The sequence below is a fragment of the Garra rufa genome, chromosome 12 (assembly GCF_049309525.1).
Source record: "Garra rufa chromosome 12, GarRuf1.0, whole genome shotgun sequence".
NCBI lineage: Eukaryota > Metazoa > Chordata > Actinopteri > Cypriniformes > Cyprinidae > Garra > Garra rufa.
The window spans coordinates 22,495,843-22,515,051 of NC_133372.1; the positions used below are offsets into that span (position 1 = coordinate 22,495,843).

At 40.3% G+C, this 19,209-nt stretch overlaps 1 protein-coding gene across 10 annotated transcripts in view; it reads left to right on the forward strand.

The window, feature by feature from the left end:
* Nucleotides 1–12,294: 12,294 nt before the first annotated feature.
* kif1aa (kinesin family member 1Aa) overlaps nucleotides 12,295–19,209 on the forward strand; it is an 85,760-nt gene continuing 78,845 nt past the window's right edge. For 6 of the 10 annotated variants that reach the window (XM_073852151.1, XM_073852152.1, XM_073852153.1 and 3 more), the window contains exons 1-2: nucleotides 12,296–12,546; nucleotides 16,145–16,308. In XM_073852151.1, the coding sequence (XP_073708252.1) occupies nucleotides 16,203–16,308 (106 nt within the window). In that variant the 5' untranslated portion in view covers nucleotides 12,296–12,546; nucleotides 16,145–16,202. Of the gene's footprint in view, nucleotides 12,547–16,144; nucleotides 16,309–19,209 lie in introns of all 10 variants that reach the window. The other 4 variants (XM_073852147.1, XM_073852148.1, XM_073852149.1 and 1 more) reach the window with 1 other exon arrangement.

Below are 19,209 nucleotides of genomic sequence, written 5' to 3' on the forward strand. Positions count from 1 at the left end.
CCATGACAAAGACCAACAGCGGAGAGCCGAGAAGCAGACAAACACACCAGAGGGCAGTCGGGGCTCCTCTGTCCTCTGGTTTCCCCTGTACCACCTGCGGACGAGTGTGCGGCTCAAGGATCTGCCTCAATGCCCACGAGAAGTGGCATCAACGGCAAAGTCGTTGCCTCCCCCCCCCCAATCCCGAAGCAAGCGTCATCATCGGAAACGATGGACAGCTATAGATACCCTTGATCTTCCAGTTTTATTTAGTAGAAAACGTCGCAGGTTACGTATGTAACCCTGATTCCCTAAGATAGGAACGAGACACTGTGTCCTCTAGAGGCCGCTAGTGGAATGTCGTCAGCATGACCCGTGTCTGAAGAGTACATTTAAAAACTACAATGAAATTGGCTGGCGGCAGCTTATGTCACTGCCGGTGCGACTCGTCGCCATGGGCGTAAATTTCATTTAACAGTAGGGGGAGACAATAAATATAAAATTTCTCATGAGCAATTTTTGAAGGGGACGCAAAATAATAGTCAAATTGTACTTATAAAGATACACAACAATAAAAACAAGAAATTAAAAAAAGGTTTAAAATTTTATTTAAAGTGAGGTCTGTTCGGACATAACACAGTTCTTATTTAGTAAATGCACAGCTAAATGAAACTCCTCACACTCGCGATGAGCGGGTCTTGAACCCGGGTCTCCGGCACGGGAGGCGGACGCACTAACAAAAAGACTAAAGGCTGCACCTACTAATATTGCTCGCTAGTTTATCTCTTGAGATCAGGGGAGTGAGGTTTACCTGCACAGCACCTACTAGCTGGCCTCTGTTAAACAATAGTCTAATTGTGGCCGTTAATGTTACATTAACATTATGCCAAGTCGTCACAAATAAAACAATGCATGGGAAATGGCTTTGGCGTCTTGCAGTGCATTATGCAACAAGCTATGGTAAACAATGTTAACTAGATAAGTAATATTTTAATCGCTAATTTAGCAGATTCATGGAAAATTACATCGGTAATCAGCATTTTTGCCGCAACTAATTTATGAATGAGTCTGCATCAACTACATTAAAGAGAATCGCTTTATTTAAAGTTAATAAAATACCCTATTTTCTGAAGTTCAGCATTAATTGAGCCGCAGCCACACACCTGACTCGTGTGTGTAGAGCAGGCATTGGGCCAAACCACTGTGAGGAAGGGGAGGGAGAAATCAACTGTTTCTAAATGCATTTTTTGCAGGGTTTTTTTCTACTTACACGAGTATTTTAGGTATACATACATATATTTTTCAGAATAGAGAGTGCGATTTAAAAAAAAAAAAATGATTTATCCCCCCAGGGATTTACGCCCATGCTCGTCGCCACCGGTGCATCACTACCGATGCAACCTCAGTATAAAGTGGCATCAGTAGAACACAACATTCGCTTCTTCGTCTGAAGCTTACGCCCGAAGCATGGCGAAGAGACTAAAGGACGCGGTGTCTCGTTCCCATCTAAGGGAACCAGGGTTACATACGTAACCTGAGACATTTCCTCTCGAGGGAACTCGAACCGCGTCCTCTAGAGGGCGCTAGAGGAACGGATATATCCGTGCTGCCATGCTGAGGGGAGTGCATGCTAATAGAACGAGCACTAAGTAACAATTCCTTGAATTTTAGGAAATTGCCCCTGGGACGTAGTGACAACTGTCAGTGACATTATCCCCTCGGCCAAGGCCCGAGCTGCTACTCCACTTACCTGAATGGGGTCTGAAGAACCCGGAGTGGAGCTCAGGCTTGGAATCAGAGAGATTCCTTTAGGGGAGTATGGCTGAGAATCTACGAGATCAGATCAGCCTGTCACATAGGAGCCACTGTCCAGATCTGGACGAATCATTCCCTTAGGAACTGATTAACAGAACTAAGGAAGCAGTCTCCTGTGGACTCCTAAACGGAACCATTCTCTTAAGGTACCTAGGAATGCCTCAGCAAATCTAGGTAGCAGGTGGTCAGAGGGTTTTGAGATGATACCCGAGTGAAGTTGGACCCAAGGAGACCGGGGTTTTAACCAACTCAAGAATGGGAACAAAGTCTCGCGTGTAACCCATACCATATAGGATTTTAGAAAAGTGTGCAGAACTTGGTGCGCACTTTCCCTTATGTGGATTGTAGAAAGTGCCCAGAGCTTGGTCAGCACTTACCATAGTATGGATTTGAGAAAGATGTTCGAAGGAACACTCAAAGGGCTCCAACAGCTGTGTCCAGGAGCTGAATTGACCATCTTTGGATGTGGATATGGAGGAAGGCAGGCTCCTAACATCACTTAGATGTTATATCACTTAGAGAGGTTGTCGGATTCTCATAAAGGTCTAGCAAACTATCAGGGACGTGGTTGAAAGAAAGAACTTCTAAACGCTTACCTGAAGGGAGGACGTAAGTCCTATCTATGAAAACTGAAAAAGGGACCTGGTAGGAGGCAGGCGAAGGCAGATCCAGCAGGAGAGCAGAGCCGAAACTGTAGTCAGTAGACCAGAGGGAGGGGATACTTGCTGAGGACCTGCTCAGAAAAAATAAGAATACAACAAACAGGTCCCAAATAACAGTAATAGCTAGACATACAACATGGATCCTACTCACCCATTATACTACCTGCGCTTGATCAAAGCCAGATAGAGACCCGAAGCTAGTTCCGGACCATCAGTAAAGGCAGCTTCTGTGGAATAGAAGCTAACCAAAAACCTGGGTCCAGCAAGCGAGCAGGTAAGCCCTCACCTGACCTCAGTCAGAACAGGGAAATTACAGAAGGGTGAAATAAACCAGCCCCAAGGTAAGCAAGAGACGTTATTTCTCGTTAGATTTATTTTGATCCAGACGAGAACGTTGCCTTGTCTGGATAACTTCCCTTAGGTTTTGTTTACCAGCCTTTGGCCCACTCCATTTCCTCGAACCCCCTGCGGGTGGAGGAGGAGGAGTGCAGGTTGTGACACTAGCCTTCTGTGTCCTCTGAACGAGACGGGCCAGGGCTCCTGTGCTGTTCGGGTTTGGATCTGGACCTACGGGGAATGAAGGTTAAAAACTGCTGAGCGTGTCTTTGCCTCCTTAAACTTATCGACCACCTTCTCGACGGAGACACCGAAAAGCTCAGAAGGCAAAACTGGTGCATCAAGAAGAAAGCCCCTTTCTTTCTTTCTTCCCGATGTCAGCCAGGTTCGCCCACGGATGTCTCTCCGTGACCACCATGCCACCCATAGCCCTGGCCATATAGGTGCCGGCTTGTTTAGTGGCACGGAGAGCGAGATCTGTGGTGCCCCGCAGCTCAGCAACTTCGTCAGGGGAAAGTCCCTGACCCTTATCCAGGTCCTTCAACAGGTCAGCCTGATAGGCTTGAAGCACCGCCATCATGTGCAACGCACCCACACCCTTACCTGCTGCTGCATATGCCTTGCCATTTCAGCTAGATGTTTTTTGAAGGGGCGCAGATGACAAGAAGGGAGCCATGAGAGAGCATGACTCACCCGTAGTGAGATAGCTCGCAATTGTCTCATCTGCAGGGGGCATCTTCTCATAGCCATACTCTCACATTCCCTCAATATTAGCATAATTAGCCTGTTGGAAATAATGGATTCGGGAAGAAAACGGCTTTTTCCATACCTTCTCAATCTAAATATGGGTGGAACCCAGCAGAGCACTAGCTCTTGGATCGGATGATGTCAGGGAAACCACATCATCATCATCCAAGAGCTCACTCTCGTTCCCGACTGATGAGCATGAAAGGGAAAGTCCCCTTTTTAACTCATGCGCCAGATCCGCCTGCGATCCCCATGAGCTCATTCTTCTCCATGCCTGGCAGCGGCGGGTCCTGAACCACGGGGAACAGATGGTTGTTCCTCCTTCCTCGAAAGGAGAGACAAACGAGAGCGATGCTTTCTCATCGAGAAAAGCTCACAATGTACACACGATTCCCCCTCGAGGACATCACGTGCGTGCTCTTCACACAAGCAGAAGATGCAAAGATCGTGTGTTTTGTCAGGCGTCAAATAACGCGGACAGGGATCTACACATTTCCTAAACGCCTTGCTAGTGCTTGACATAAAAGTGTAAGTGAAATAAATAGTCTTACCACAAAATGCACGCTTCCACAAAAAGTCAGTGAAGACGAAGAAGAGAATGTTGTGTTCTACTGACACCCCTTTATACTGAGGTTGCGTCGGTGGTGATGCACCGGTTGCGACGAGTCGCACCGGCAGTGACGTCATAAGCTGTCGCCGGCCAATTTCATTGTAGTTTTTATATGTACTCTTCAGACACGGGTCACGCTGACGACGTTCACCTAGCGCCCTCTAGAGGACGCGGTTCGAGTTCCCTCGAGACAGAGAACAGAAATGCCTAAGACACTTTAATATGTTAGACTGTTGACGAACGCACAAAGTAGCATTATAACAGAAATTTCAACACACTCATGTATCTCATGTATTGAGCCGTGTTTCATGCTTGTCCTTCATTAGCAATCGCTCCAGCGGCCTTGTTTCGCTTCCCCAACTTTCAGCCCCACCCTGCTTCATACTACAGTGACCTTAACAAGTCTTTAATACAATAGCTCATCCATTAATATGATTTCTGCCTGAGTCCTGACATATTGTGCCTTTAAGTCAACTATTGTTTAAAAATTATTATATTGCTGGCTTAAAGTGGCTGATTAAAAATCACACACAGGATTTTAGAGGCAACAGAAAAAACCTAAAGATTAACATTTAATATTAAGCAAGAACATGGACAAAATTATAAGACAAATCACTCGTAGCTGAAAGACGCCATGACTGACTCCATAACCTGCCCATGAACAAACAGTACTTAGATTAGAGAACGTCTTGGTTACGTATGTAACCCTCGTTCCCTGAAGAAGGGAACGGAGATGTCACGTCGGACTGAAGAATTGGGATCTCGCTTAAAAAGACCAATCCACTTTGAGTGTAAACTAAACAAGTCAATGCACATGCAATGATTGCATCCAGCTGCTGTTCGTCACGGCACAAGCATAAGAGGCAGCAGGTGCAACGTGCACATTAGAAAAGCCCCATCATTCCTATGGGAGGTTTCAGAAACACTTACACATATGACTCATTTCTCAGGATTATATGAAAGATTGGAGGTGATTGTAACCCTCTTGGAAATGGCAGGGGTCTGCCAGGGAAACACTGGCTCTGAGGCTATTCTGTGGAATTTTACACATATGGGATCCACTTAGGTCTCTCATATGGACTCCAGCCCTCTAGCAGTAATCATGGATTCATCGAGTAAGGGCCTGGCGCCGGACGCCCCGCCACGTCTGGCTGCCAAGGGGATTTCATGAGATCTATATTTGACTTTAATAAATAGAATATTGATTACTGTCACACCCCCGGACTTTTGAGTTGGTTTCACCCATCATTCTCCCCGCTGTTTTGTGTACTTTGGTTTCTCCCTCATTGCCTCCACCTGTACAGTATGTGTTTTTCTTCATGCTTTGTCGGACGATAATGTTACCTCCCCGTGTTCCTGCTCCTGTTTCTCCTGCTCCTGAGCTTTAGTTTTTGATTATTAAATGTATTTTGTTAACTACGTTGTTGTTTGTTCGTCTGTTCAAGTCTAATTGTGACAGATCGTCCGACCTATACAGTTTTTTTTTGTGTATTCCAACCCGTTTTGTTTGTTGTTCGGTTTTCCAGTTTTTTGTTTCCGTTGTGTTTATTATGTATCACTACCGCTTGGGGATTTACCATCATGTTCCAGCTTGTAGCTCACACCACCAGTTACCCAGACGACGCGCTCTGTGCGTTTTATGACGCTAGTCTAAATGCGTCATGCAGAGCTCCGTCGTCGGAGGACGGCCCTCGAGCGGATTTCGCCGCGTTTGTGGAATGGACACCGGCAAGAAACAGACCCTCGTTCCCCGCCTGTTCCATGGATAATCTCGCCAGTGCCACTCCAGACCCAGAACCCATCCAGCCACCTCGACCCGTGGAATACCAGCCAGAGCCCACCAATGACGGAGAGCTACAGCCCGCCGCGACCAGCGTGCCATCGCTGAGAGGAGCGACAGAGCAGCTGATCACCACAGAGCCTGAGCTGCACGAGCCGTCAGATCAGGTGCATGAGCCGGCCACAATGACCGTGACGGTGGAGGGGTCAGTGGAAATTGAGAGTGCTGAGGACAGCATTACCCACTGCACCACCGCTGAGGGTGAGCTGAATAGGGTTTTGGGACATTTCACAAAGAACAATATACCTGATAATAATTCTGAGGATGTTAATACTGGACTCTCTGTAATTTCCGAACTATCTACCTGCTCTGACTTCCCACCCACCCTCCCTCAGTTACCTCAGTTAAACAGCCATAATGTTTCAGCCATGCCACCACTGCTGCCTGTCAGTCCCTCTGCTCACCCTCAGCCCACCATCTGTGCAGTGGGTTCGCCGCAGGTCTGCCAGTCACCATCGGTGTCATGGCTGGAGGATCCCTCATCTCCGCCTTCAGCCTCTGAGTCCTGGACTCCACCTCGGCCCTCCGACCCTGCGGCTCCACCCCGTCTATCAGCTCCCTCACCTCCACCGTCGCCCGTCGGTCCACCAGCTCCACCGGGCTCCATCGGGCTCCATCGTTCTTTTGGCTCCGCCTTGGTCTGTCGTCATCACACCTTCATCTCAGGATTCTACTCCTCCGGCTGCGCCTCGTCGCTCCATCCGACCGGCTGCGCCTCGTCGCTCCATCCCACTGGCTCCGTGGAAGTCCTCAATCCCTCTGGCACAGCCTCAGCCCTCTGTCGCTCCGGCTCCACCAAGGATCTCCGGATCTCCGTCTCCGCCTTGATCGCCAGAGCCTTGGATCGGTGTCGCCCAGGATCATAGGCTGTCCGTCTCCACCTTGGGCTCTATCACCACCTGCTCCGCCTCCGTCGGTCAGCCCCCTCGAGTTGTCAGCCTTTCCTCCACCATGGCTCCTCCCTCCATAGGCTCCACCTTGGGGTTCCATCATGGCTGCGGTCTGGGTCTCACCTGGCTCCTCCTGCTCCAGCCCCCTTCTGTCACCTCCTCGGCTCCTCCCTCTGTCATCACCTCCATGGATCACTCTGTCACCACCCTGGACTTCATCTTTTGCCCCCCTCCCAGGAGTCTGTCCTCCACCAAAACCCCCTCCTAAGACTTTGTACATCGTTTTCCTTGTTGGTCGGCACGAGGACGTGCCTTCTGGAAGGGGGGAGCTAATGTCACACCCATGGACTTTTGAGTTGGTTTCACCCATCATTCTCCCCCGCTGTTTTGTGTACTTTGGTTTCTCCCTCATTGCCTGCACCTGTATGTGTTAATCAGTCTGTCTATTTAATGTGTGTGTTTTCCTTCATGCTTTGTCGGACGATAATGTTACCTCCCTGTGTTCCTGCTCCTGTTTCTCCTGCTTCTGAGCTCTAGTTTTTGATTATTAAATGTATTTCGTTTACTACGTCATTGTTTGTGCGTCTGTTCAAGTCTAATCGTGACAGATTACATTGTTAATAAAATAAAGTAGTGTTTTTAAATATAAAAACTTTGCCTCATATCAGAACATCACCACAAACCTCTGATTTATGTGTTTAGTTATTGCTCTCTTTTGTACAATATTTTTATTTTTAATAAAATGTATGTCTTATATCTATGTCATAAATATATTGTGAGCTAACCTGTATTGACTTAATTGACATTTATTTAATAAAGGTCCCTGATTGAGATCTAGGGTGGTGTAATCGTGTTCAATCTTGAATCCCTTAGTGCTCTGCCACACAAGCTATGTTTTAGAATTAATCACTCAAACTGAAATTACAGCTGAATATGGTGTGGTAGTAGGATTAGATTTGCTTTTGTGTGAGTATTTTGTGTTCATACCTATTGGTTGCATTATCCTGTATCATCGTGTTTTCATTAGCAGTATTAATTCTAGTTAAAAGCTTGTCCCTTTAAGATGGTATCAGACGTCAGGCCCACACCAGCACTCCTTTAGCTGGATAAATTATTCAAAGCATTGCTCTACTGAGCTGAGACAGAAGAGCAGGAAGGGTTGAGAAGGAGAAAGAGACAGAAGGAGAGAAAAGCAGCCACAAGGGACTGCTCAGACTGGCATTGTGTCTAACTGAATGCTGTGGTTGCTCGGCGCTCGTTGTGCTTTCCCGCATAGGACATCCCAGAGTAAATCAAAGAAATGTCCCAATTCAATTCAAAATCAAAAGAAAAAAGATAAATGAATGGGAAATCATTCAGTCTTTAGCACTCTTTTAAAATGAATTACAGTCAGAACACATTCAATTCAGTACAACAAATGCATTGATAATTTATTATTAATTACTCTTGTTGTTGTCTAGGTCAAGAATGGGCACAGTTTGATATAGCTTGGTGCTGGTGTACGTGGTCAAGCCTCTGAAGGGGTAGGTTGAAAAAACAGAAACTTTTTTGCAAGACGCAAAATAGAGGGTTTCTACTTACGTCAAGATTTAGTCAGTTACCCAGATGCGCGGCGATATTGGCGATACTTGGATGTAAACAACAACATGGATTACACGGTTAATTTACTACTGTATACATTGTTCTGCTTATTTATGCTGTCTAAACCACAGAAAAAAAATGTGTGGAAGCTGCTAAATCATAGAGAAGGACTTAGTACACTGTAAAAAGCTATTTGTTAAATCAACTTAAAATAATTTGTTACTTGGCTGCCTTATAATTTTAAGTTCAGTCAACTCAAAAAAGTTTAGTTAAATTAAAATGTGAAGTTGTACTAAGTGACAACTTAGGTATTTCAGTTGATTCAACTTAAAATTTTAAGGCAGCCAGATAACTTTTAAGTTTTTTTAAGCTTTTAAGTTTAACAGACTCAAATATATACAGTAAGTTCTCTCTTAGAACAAATTAACATTTCAAGTTGACTAAACTTATTCGAGCTGACTGAACTTAACATTTTAAGGCAGCAGGGTAACAAATTATTTTAAGTTTACTCAACAAATTTTATTATTATTTATATATTTTTTTTTTACTGTGTAGGCAGGAAAGGATGCAATATTTTGACAAACTAAAGTTAACAGATGGTAAAGATACATACAAGCAGTATTAATTAAGATATTAGCCTAATATTTCACCTACCTGACCAGAAATGGTAAGAACAAACACAAATGTTGTCAAGATTCTTGCCCTGGAAATACTGGTTCAGTTTGGCAAACCACAAATGCCTTTTGTTCCTCAGACAGTTTTTTGCTCTCTTCTCCTTGAATTGTTTTAACTTTTGTCAGTCTATAGTACTCCAAATGCTTTTCCAGGTCCAACCGATATGTGTTATAAGGAAAACGCTTAATGTGGCTTAATGCATTAAGACAGTGTTTTTAAATGACCAAACTCAGTAAACACATTACTAATAAAGCATATAATGTACAGACAAGTAGATGAGTCCAAAATAAAAACAAAACATGTTTAAATGCGCAAAGAAAACGTTTGACGTTTCTTACTGCATTAAAACAATGTTTTTAAATGACCAAATTCAATGAACATTATTAATAAATAATACTTTGTACAGACAAACTTGATTTTGGTCTTTTAAAAACACTGTTTTAATGCATTAAGTCTTGTTAAGCATTTTCATTATAATGGGTTTTTACGGGAGGAAAACAATGTTTTGCATTTGTATTATGGCTAATATGTCTTTACTTAGTACGATTAATTAACAATGTTTATTGACTTATCGACTTAAAAAACACTGTTTTAATGCATTAAGCCATGTTCAGCGTTTTCCTTTAGAAGAAAACGCTTAATACATAATTAAATGTGTTGCGTTCTAATTCTGGACTCATCTGCTTGTCTGTACATGATACATTTTATTAATAGGCTAATGTGTAAATTGAGTTTGTGTCTTTTAAAAACATAGTTTAAATGCATTAAGCCACCCTGCTGAAAAAAAACAGCTAAAACCAGCCTAGGCTGGTTGGCTGGTCTTTGCTGGTTTAAGCTGGAAGTAGCTGGTTTTAGCTGGTCTCCCAAAAAAACAGCTAAAACCAGCCTGACCAGCCTGGCCAGGCTGGAAAAATGGCCAAAACCCCTCTAAAACCAGCCTGCCGCCCAAGGGTGACCAGCTAAAACCAGGCTGGTTGACCAGCTAAAACCAGCCAACCAGCCTAGGCTGGTTTTAGCTGTTTTTTTCACCAGGGCACATTAAACATTTTACATGTGTTTTAGAATTTCCCAAAATGCTCTATACGTACCAATAATTAATTGTTAAGTAATTGTTTTCGTACGATTACAGCTCCTTATGTTTCACTTTCTGGACGTAACAAGCTTGCTTGGTATAGCTCAGCTGGTACGGAATTGGAATGTGAAATCCCATGAAAAGCGTGACTCACGATGAAAGAGCTGAAAGATGAGAGAGCAAAAAACAAGCTAAAACAGCATGCTTGCGATTACGTTTTTACATCACATTCGCTTTTGTTCATAATATCAGTTTTGGTACGTTATTTTAAAACGTCAAGTCAGAACTGCGGTGACACATACAAAACCAATATCACATAAAACGTACCATATGTACATTCATCTGTTCCGGGGAAATAAAATAACACTCTTTTTCACATCGAATATGTCGTATTTCGAGTCTTTGCGAAGAAGTTCCCACAGGTATACTGTATTTTCTTCATGAGATCAGATCAGTTTGGAAGAGTAAGAAAAGCAAAAAATAACTGAATGAAAAGGGGAAAAAATACAATAGGAAATAATTTCAGATGAAGTCCAATGACCAGTTCATTATCTAGACATTTGTATCCAATTTGGATAAAACCCAAATGGCTACTGCCAGTGCTGTGGTATGTTCTGGATGTGCCATGGATGGTCTGTCTGCCTTTTATTCTATTGTACATGGGCAGACTAAACAATTGCTTTGAACTGCTCAGAAATACTGTACCATCATTATAGCATTTAGACAAACTGATGTGCTGGTCTGTTTATTTTTCTTTCTGACGTATGCTGGGGCACATAGTGGCTATAGAGTCAGTAAATAAATAGCTTTTGACTTGAAAAGCTATTCATGGCTGGTTATCCTTAACTCTTTCAAAATCACTTTCTCTTTTTAGCATAAATGTAGCTATTTTGCTCTCTGATATTTTAGTTACTGTTACTTTAATTATTGATTTGTACTGTTAAAGTACTTATCATCTTATTAGAAACCCAACATTTACTCGTTTTATTTAGTAATGCAAATTTTATAAAGATACGCTAATGGGATACTTCATCTTGATTCCATAATGAGATATAGTTCTTTACCATGTCATTTCCTTTCAGTCTAATTCACTTCCTGATTTTAGGGAATGCAAACAGAGGCTGAGTCAGAAGAATAGAGGTGGATTAATGTCAGTGGGAAAAGCTTCCTTTATGAATGTGTTGCATGGGTTTACTGGATTTGTGGGGAGAGCACAGTCCAATTTGCTCTAATAGTTTGTGAACTGAGAATAATCCCACTGGAAAGCTGATTTCTCTTGACGGATAGCTCAAAGGAAAGGCCAAAATGAGGTCAAATATTATTTACAGTTCTCCGCAATTTATTTCAATTCAGTGTAATAAAAACCATCAAGTAAGTAATGTGAAAAATTTTATTGTATTTCCTACCTACTTATTTATTTAGAAAGTTAAAAAATATGAATGGATCATTAAAGTGTAGAAGTTGTAATAACAACAACAATAATAATAAATAATAATAAAGTCTTTTTTTTAAATATAGCTATTCATTATAATTAAATAATAATTAATACGTTTTGACATGAATGTATATGTATTTATATATTTATTTATATTTTTGACTGTCATTATATAGCCATTAAAATGAACCCAACATAGACTAATTTTATTCTGTAATGCATATTTCATAAAGATACTGGTATCATATTCTTTTAGTGTCCTATTCACTTGAATAAATCAAAATGATTAGAGGTGACTTCTTATAAATATTAAATATTATTTAGTCTTAAAAATTACAATTTACTTGCTTTCTTTTGATATACCGCACACATGCAGTCCAGCATTATCCACTGAATCTCATGTAATGTAGAGCCATGTTTGTGCGTAAGGGTGTGTGTGTGTGTGTGTGTGTGTGTACGTACAGTACTCCGTGGGGAATCTAATCCCCATCCCCCTCCCCCCCTCTCTCTCCTCCCCCTTGCTCTCTCTCTCTCTCTCTCTCTCTCTCTCTCTTTCTCTCTACTGCATTGATGCTACTGCCTTCCTCAGTGATGATGTCACTGGTTCAGTCAGTCTCAGCATCACTGCTCTAGGCAGCCACCAGAGCCATTTTGGCTTCTACATTACAGAGCACTCAAAGATCTCTCCTCCAAGAAGCCTTCCTTCTTACAAACAGGCCTCACCGGACATCCAGCTCCACCTCGCTGGAACAAATAAGGACCTTCTGTTAAACAGAGGGAAAAGCAGACTGTTTCAGAGGAAGAGCTCAAAAACGAGAATCTGAGAAGCCAGCACAAGAGGCAGCAGTGGGAGCTGATCTATAGAGTCAATAGCTGAGAGCATCACAGGATCACCATTGTAAAGGTAAGAGTTTTTTTCATTGTTAGCGTGTTCTAGAGGACAATGCAGTATTAATGAGGCTCTGTCTGTTTATTTGGTGTTGGGTCACCAGGGTGGGACTGCCTGCCGTGGGGTGCGGCCATTAAGAGCCTGTCAACAAATCCAGACATTATTATTATGACAGAGAAGTGCTTTTTTTCATTGAGTATTGGAACAGATGTTGTTCGTCATAAATGGCCCTCTGTCCTTGTGTACATATTTCTAAGTGCGGGCGGGATAAATGCACTGTCATTCATTGTCTCAGGCTGGCAGCCACACAGTAATGTCTTTAGGACAGAGCTAATGAATCACGATTCCAGAATTTACCGGAGAACGGAGAAAGAATGATCATTTGTACTCTTTTTATTTTTTAATTTTTACAGACGTGTTTTATCATCATTATTATTAATATGATAGCAAGTTGGGGAAAATATAGCGACTGCTGGCAACACACACTTATGAAATTGCGTATGATTCCCACTGTGCTCTAATAGCACTACAGTATATTCTACTTTCTATGCCACACAAATTAATAATGTACATTTGTTGACAGCGCAATGACTGTTATGGATTTATTCTGTTATGGATTTATGATCTACACTGCAAAGTATTACCTCTAATAGACAGTTCACTCAAAAATGAAAATTTTGTCATCATTTACTTACCCTTGTTCCAATCTTCATGAGATAATATGTACACAAACTGGTTATATCCTACTCAGAAATATTATTTAACAAGTCTTACTTAATTGTTACACCAATGACAGTCATTTTCAAGGGTCATATTAAGTAAAAGCAATGGGACAGGATATGCAGAAAAAAATGTACTCACCCTCATGTTTTTCCAAACCTACTTCATGTGATAATATGTAAAATAACTGGTTATATTCAAAACAAAAATACTATTTAACAAGTAACAAGCCTTACTTAATTGTTACACCAGTGACAGTAATTTTCAAGGATCAGATCAAGTAAATTCAGCTCCTTAAAGGAGCAGTTCACCTAAAAATGTAAGTTTTGTCATCATTTACTCAACCTCATGATGTTCCAAACCTACTTCATGTGATAATATGTAAACTAACTGGTTATGTTCAAGTCAGAAATATTATTTAACAAGTCGTACTTAAGTGTTACACCAATGACAGTCATTTTCAAGAGTCTTACTTAAGTGTTACACCAATGACAGTCATTTTAAAAGGTCTGATCAAATAAAAGCAGTGCCTTAAAGGGACAGTTTGCCCAAAACTGATATGTCTTAATATGGCTTAATATGTGATGATATGTTGATTAACTGTTATATTCAAGTCAAAAATATTATTCAACAAATCTTACCTAATTGTTACACCAGTTACCGTAATTTTCAAGGATCAGATTAAATAAAAGCAGTGGCTTAAAGGGACAGTTTAACCAAAATTTAAAAATGTTGTTAATATTTACTCACTCTTAGATTGTTCCAAACCTACTTTATGTGATAATCTGTAAAGTAACTGGTTATTTTTAAATCAATAATATTATTTAACAAGTCTTACTTAATTGTTATACCAATGACAGGAATATTTTAACGGTCAGAGTAAGTAAAAGCAGTGCCTTAAAGGCCCAGTTCACCTCAAAAATGAAAAGTTTGTCATTATTTACAGTACTCATCCTCATGTTGTTTCAAACCTACTTTATGTGATAATGTATAAAATAAATGGTTATATTCAAGCCCAAAATTGGCTTACCTAATTGTTACACCAATGACTTTCGTTTTCAAGAGTCGGATCGAGTAAAAGCAGTGCCTTAAAGGGATCATCATTGTCATCATTTGATCACCGTCATGTCATTCCAAACCTACATATGATAATATATAAACTAATTAGTTATTAAATTCAAAAATATAATTTAACAAGTCTTGTTTAATTGTTACACCAATTCCAGTAATTCTCAAGGATCTAAACAAGTAAAAACAGTGCCTTAAATGGACAGTTCACTCAAAAATGGAATTTTGTCATCATTTACTCACCGTCATGTTGTTCCAAATCTACTTCATGTGATAATCTGTAAACTAGCTGGTTATGTTCAAGTCAGAAATATTATTTAACAAGTCATACTTAAGTGTTATACCAATGACAGGAATTGTTTAACGGTCAGATCAAGTAAAAGCAGTGCCTTAAAGGGACAGTTTACCCAAAAATGAAAATTCTGTCATCATTTACTCGCCCTAATGTTATTCAAAACCTACTTCATGTGATAATATGTAAACTAACTGGTTATTTTCAAGTTATATTATTTAACAAGTCATACTTAATTGTTACACCAATGAAGTCATTTTAAAGGGTCAGATTAAGTAAAAGCAGTGCCTTAAATGGACAGTTCACCCAAAAATGAGTATTTTGTCATCATTTATTTACCCTCATGTTGATCCAAACCTACTTCATGTGGTAATATGTAAACTCACTGGTTATGTTTAAGCCAAAAATATTATTTAACAAGTCTTACTTAATTGTTACACCACTGACAGTGATTTTAAAGAATCAGATCAAGTAAAATCAATGCCTTAAAGAGACAGTTTACTGTCATTGGTGTCAATTAAGAAAGGCTTATTAAGTAATATTACCAGATGAAGTACATTTGTTCATAATGGATGTGAATATGTTGATTAATCAACATGCTGATCACAATACATGTACTATAAAATCAATTTCATACTTTTCAATAACTCAATGACTGCCTTTGAGGTTGTGTGTTAAGTCAAGTAGCCTAAGTATTTGGAGAGTAATGAGAGAAACTGAAGCCACTCCGACACACCAGAATGTGACTCAGCGTGATGTTAGCTTAATTGAAAAACCCAGAATGCAGCTCACATAAAATCGCAATATGAGCTCTTTTACATTTATTCAAATAAACCTCTTAGTTAACGAAGCAAACACGTTCATAAACAGAAGCAGAACTCGTTGAAAACGAGGTTGAGGCTTATAGGTCATAAATCTTCCCTGACACATTACCTCCATTTTGCTCCGACTAGAAGGGTGAGCTGGACTCCGAGTTTGTGGCAGCCAGCTCTGTTATCTGTTATTGTAATCCTAGGAAGCGTACTGACATTTAGCCAGCCGTGCAATTCTTTTGTTGCTGCCGGGCCGAGTATCTCTCTAGATCAGTAGCTGACCGTGCATGATCCTTTTATGGTGAGGTCATATAAACACACAGTCTTCCTGAACATCTAAATATTGAGCATTTTTGGATTTATTGCTTAACCCCGTTGTAAGTTGCCACTGAAATCTTGTTTTTGCTTGTCATGGCTGTCACTTCTTTATAGATACAACAGAAATCATACTCATAGTTGCTATGGTGATAGGCAGCTAAGATTTACAGCCTTCCCGAAAGTAGGTGTAATTCAATTTCCAATTGAGAACGTCTAAATCAATATTTCGCTGCTCATGTATAGTAATGGAACTACAAAAGGAGTAACATCCTTTCTTTGTTTCAGAAGTTCTGCACATAGATGAAGGAATATAGATTTTACTGTACATAATAGATAATACAGATATAATTATTCCAGTTTTCTGTTTGTTAACATCAGTGTCATAATGTTTCTTTCTTTGCAGGTGTGAGCAGTGACCTGGACTTTTGAAAAAGTGCTTCCAGCACATAAACAGAGGCACCATGGCAGGGGCCTCGGTGAAGGTGGCGGTCAGAGTCCGCCCCTTCAACTCTCGTGAGATGAGTAAAGAGTCCAAGTGCATCATCCAGATGTCAGGAAACACAACCAGTAAGTATCCAACTGCACCTGAGCCCCTGTGTTTCCATCTGGAACATCCACCAGTTAAATCGCTCATACTCCAGAAATTACCCAAGTTTATAGAGCATGACTTTTATTGTGTGTCTTAACGTTGTTTTCACTTACGTATGTTGCGTATTTATAGGCCCTGTCTGAGTGTTTGACCTCATCTGCCCGGATTTCATAAGGGCAGCCATTTTGAGATGATGTGGGATAGTAGTTAACTGATCAGTGGACTGGGGGCGAATAAACTACCAGTAAATCTGATCCGACATTAATTTCATAGTCGGCCATTAATCTAATGCGGCTACAGAAATTGAGAGTTATTAAAACTGAGAAAAAATAGAGGGAGGTTGCAATGAACTTATCACAGCTGACAACGAGCAATGTCAACAAGCACTAGAGCTGTAATTGCTTGTGATCGATTTTGGTTTGCTGTTTTTGACGCTTGTTAGGCAACCGGTTGTTTGCCTGGTAGGGTGAGTGGACATTTTCAAAGCAACTAATGAGGAGACATCATTTTCTTTGTCGAGGCATTGTGCTGTAAAGGAGCAGAAATTCAAGATATTATAAATGGTTAGATGAGGTAGAAGATGTGTTTGTGTGTGTGTGTTTGTGTGTGTGTGTACTGAAAGGTACAACTATGCTGATAGGACAAGTGTATTATTCATAATTGTCAGGTTAGGGCAAGTTGTCACATGTTCGGTGTCTTCAGTGGCACATGATCTTTCAGAAACCATACTAATATGCTGATTTGGTGCTCTAGAAACATTTCTTATTGTTATTAATGTTGAAAACAGTTGTGCTGTTTTTGAAAAATGATAAATGTCTTTACCGTCACGTTTGATCAATTTAACTAAAGTTTACACCCCCTTTCAAAATCTGCAAAATGTTAATTATTTTACCAAAATAAGAGGGATCATACAAAATGCATGTTATTGTTTATTGAGTACTGATCTGAAAACTTAATTTTAAGATCAGGGTAAATTTAACTTATTTTGTCTTTTGGGAAACGTAACGATCTTCTGTAGCCTTGGAAAGGCAGTATTAAAAAAAAAAAATATTTAAGCTAAATAAGAAAAAACTTATTTCCACATCTCCATTCTGTTCAAAAGTTTTCACCCCTGGCTCTTAATGCATCGTTTTTCCTTCTGGAGCAATAGTGAGCGTTTAAACCTTCTGTAATAGTTGCATATGAGTCCCTCAGTTATCCTCAGTGTGAAAAGATGGATCTCAAAATCATACAGTCATTGTTGGAAAGGGTTCAAATACACAAAAATTCTGAAAAACCAAAGAATTTGTGGGACCTAAAGGATTTTCCTAAAGAACAGCAGGCAGTTTAACTGTTCAGGATAAACAAGGGACTCATGAACAACTATCACTAAAACACAAACACGCACGCACGCACGCACGCACGCACACACACACACACACACACACACACACACACACACACAGAGCTGTGATCATTCAGGTAAGAACACAGTATTAATAATCAAGGGGATGTAAACTTTTGAACCGGGTCATTTTTATAAAATATCAACTATTATTTTCTCTTGTGGACTACATGTAAACATCTTTTACGTGAAATATCTTATTCAGGTCAGTACTAAATAAACAATAACACGCATTTTGTATGATCCCTCTTATTTTGGTAAAATAATTAACATTTTGCAGATTCTGAAATGGCCGGGGGATGTAAAATTTTGACCTCAACTGTAAATTTCTTATTAAAAAAAAACTCAAAAACTTGATGGCCCCAATCTTTTGAACAATAGTGTAGAGTTGGCAGAGGTCAGTAAGTGTTTAATGAACTGTTCCTTTTTCCTAGACAGTAATTGTTTTTGCGGTCAAGACATTAAAGTATGTACCTATTGACTTGCAAGAGTTAAATGTACCCGAAAGAATTAACTAATTAATTAACAAAAAAAAAGTCCTGGTCTCCACTTTATTATTCTTTTTCCATTTTATCCTATAGTGTACTGTAGAATGTTATAAAAAGGTTAAATATTAATATTATTTTAAATTGGAATTGGGATATTGCTGTACTCCTTTGTAAATGTCCATTTTCACATTAAACAAATTTTCTATAATGTCATCATGAAGCTGAAGACTTCTTGATTCTAGCCGTGTGAATGTGCTCGAAGAATTGAGGCAACTGAAGGTTGACTGGAGAGAGATTTGATTTCTAATCTGCCCGGCTGGGCGAAGCCATTGGTCAATAATGAATGAGAGCTTGTGAAATATTTAGAGTTTGGCCTAATTTAGCTTCCTCCTTTCCACCTTGTGTTCCTTGAGAAAAAACAATGTGTCCACCATCGTCTCTGTACCTGAGGTAGTTTTTGATAGAGTGTTGATGTTTACATCAAAAACTAGAATGAGTCAAAAGAAACTAGTAAAAAGCTCTACGCCATTTGTTATACCTTTGTCTATTTGTAAAAACGATGATGGCAGGTGTAATATTACACCACAGTATTGTTGTACAGCTTAGATCAAGGGTTTTACGAAGGAGATGAGATCTGGCAAACCTGGAAGCCATTTTTGTTGTGAGAGCACTAAGCTAGTGGTGTGTAATGTAAATATGACATTGTTCTAGAGTGATAACAGTGAGGATAAAAGCCTAATACACCCAGTTGTTTGTTTTAATGGGTGAAATGAACCTTGAACAATAGCGAAATGAGCCATCAAAAGCGCTAGAAACACTTACTGTCATTGTAAATGGATTGTGCAAGTCAGCCTTCTGTAAGATCTTTAATAGTTAGAGATGAACATCACTGCAATCTAAAAATGCTGGATTAAAAACAACCCAGCGTTGGGTAAAATATGGTTAAACCTAGTAATTGTTTTGATCCAGTGGTTGTGTTAAATGTTCAATTTGCATGTGCTTACTAC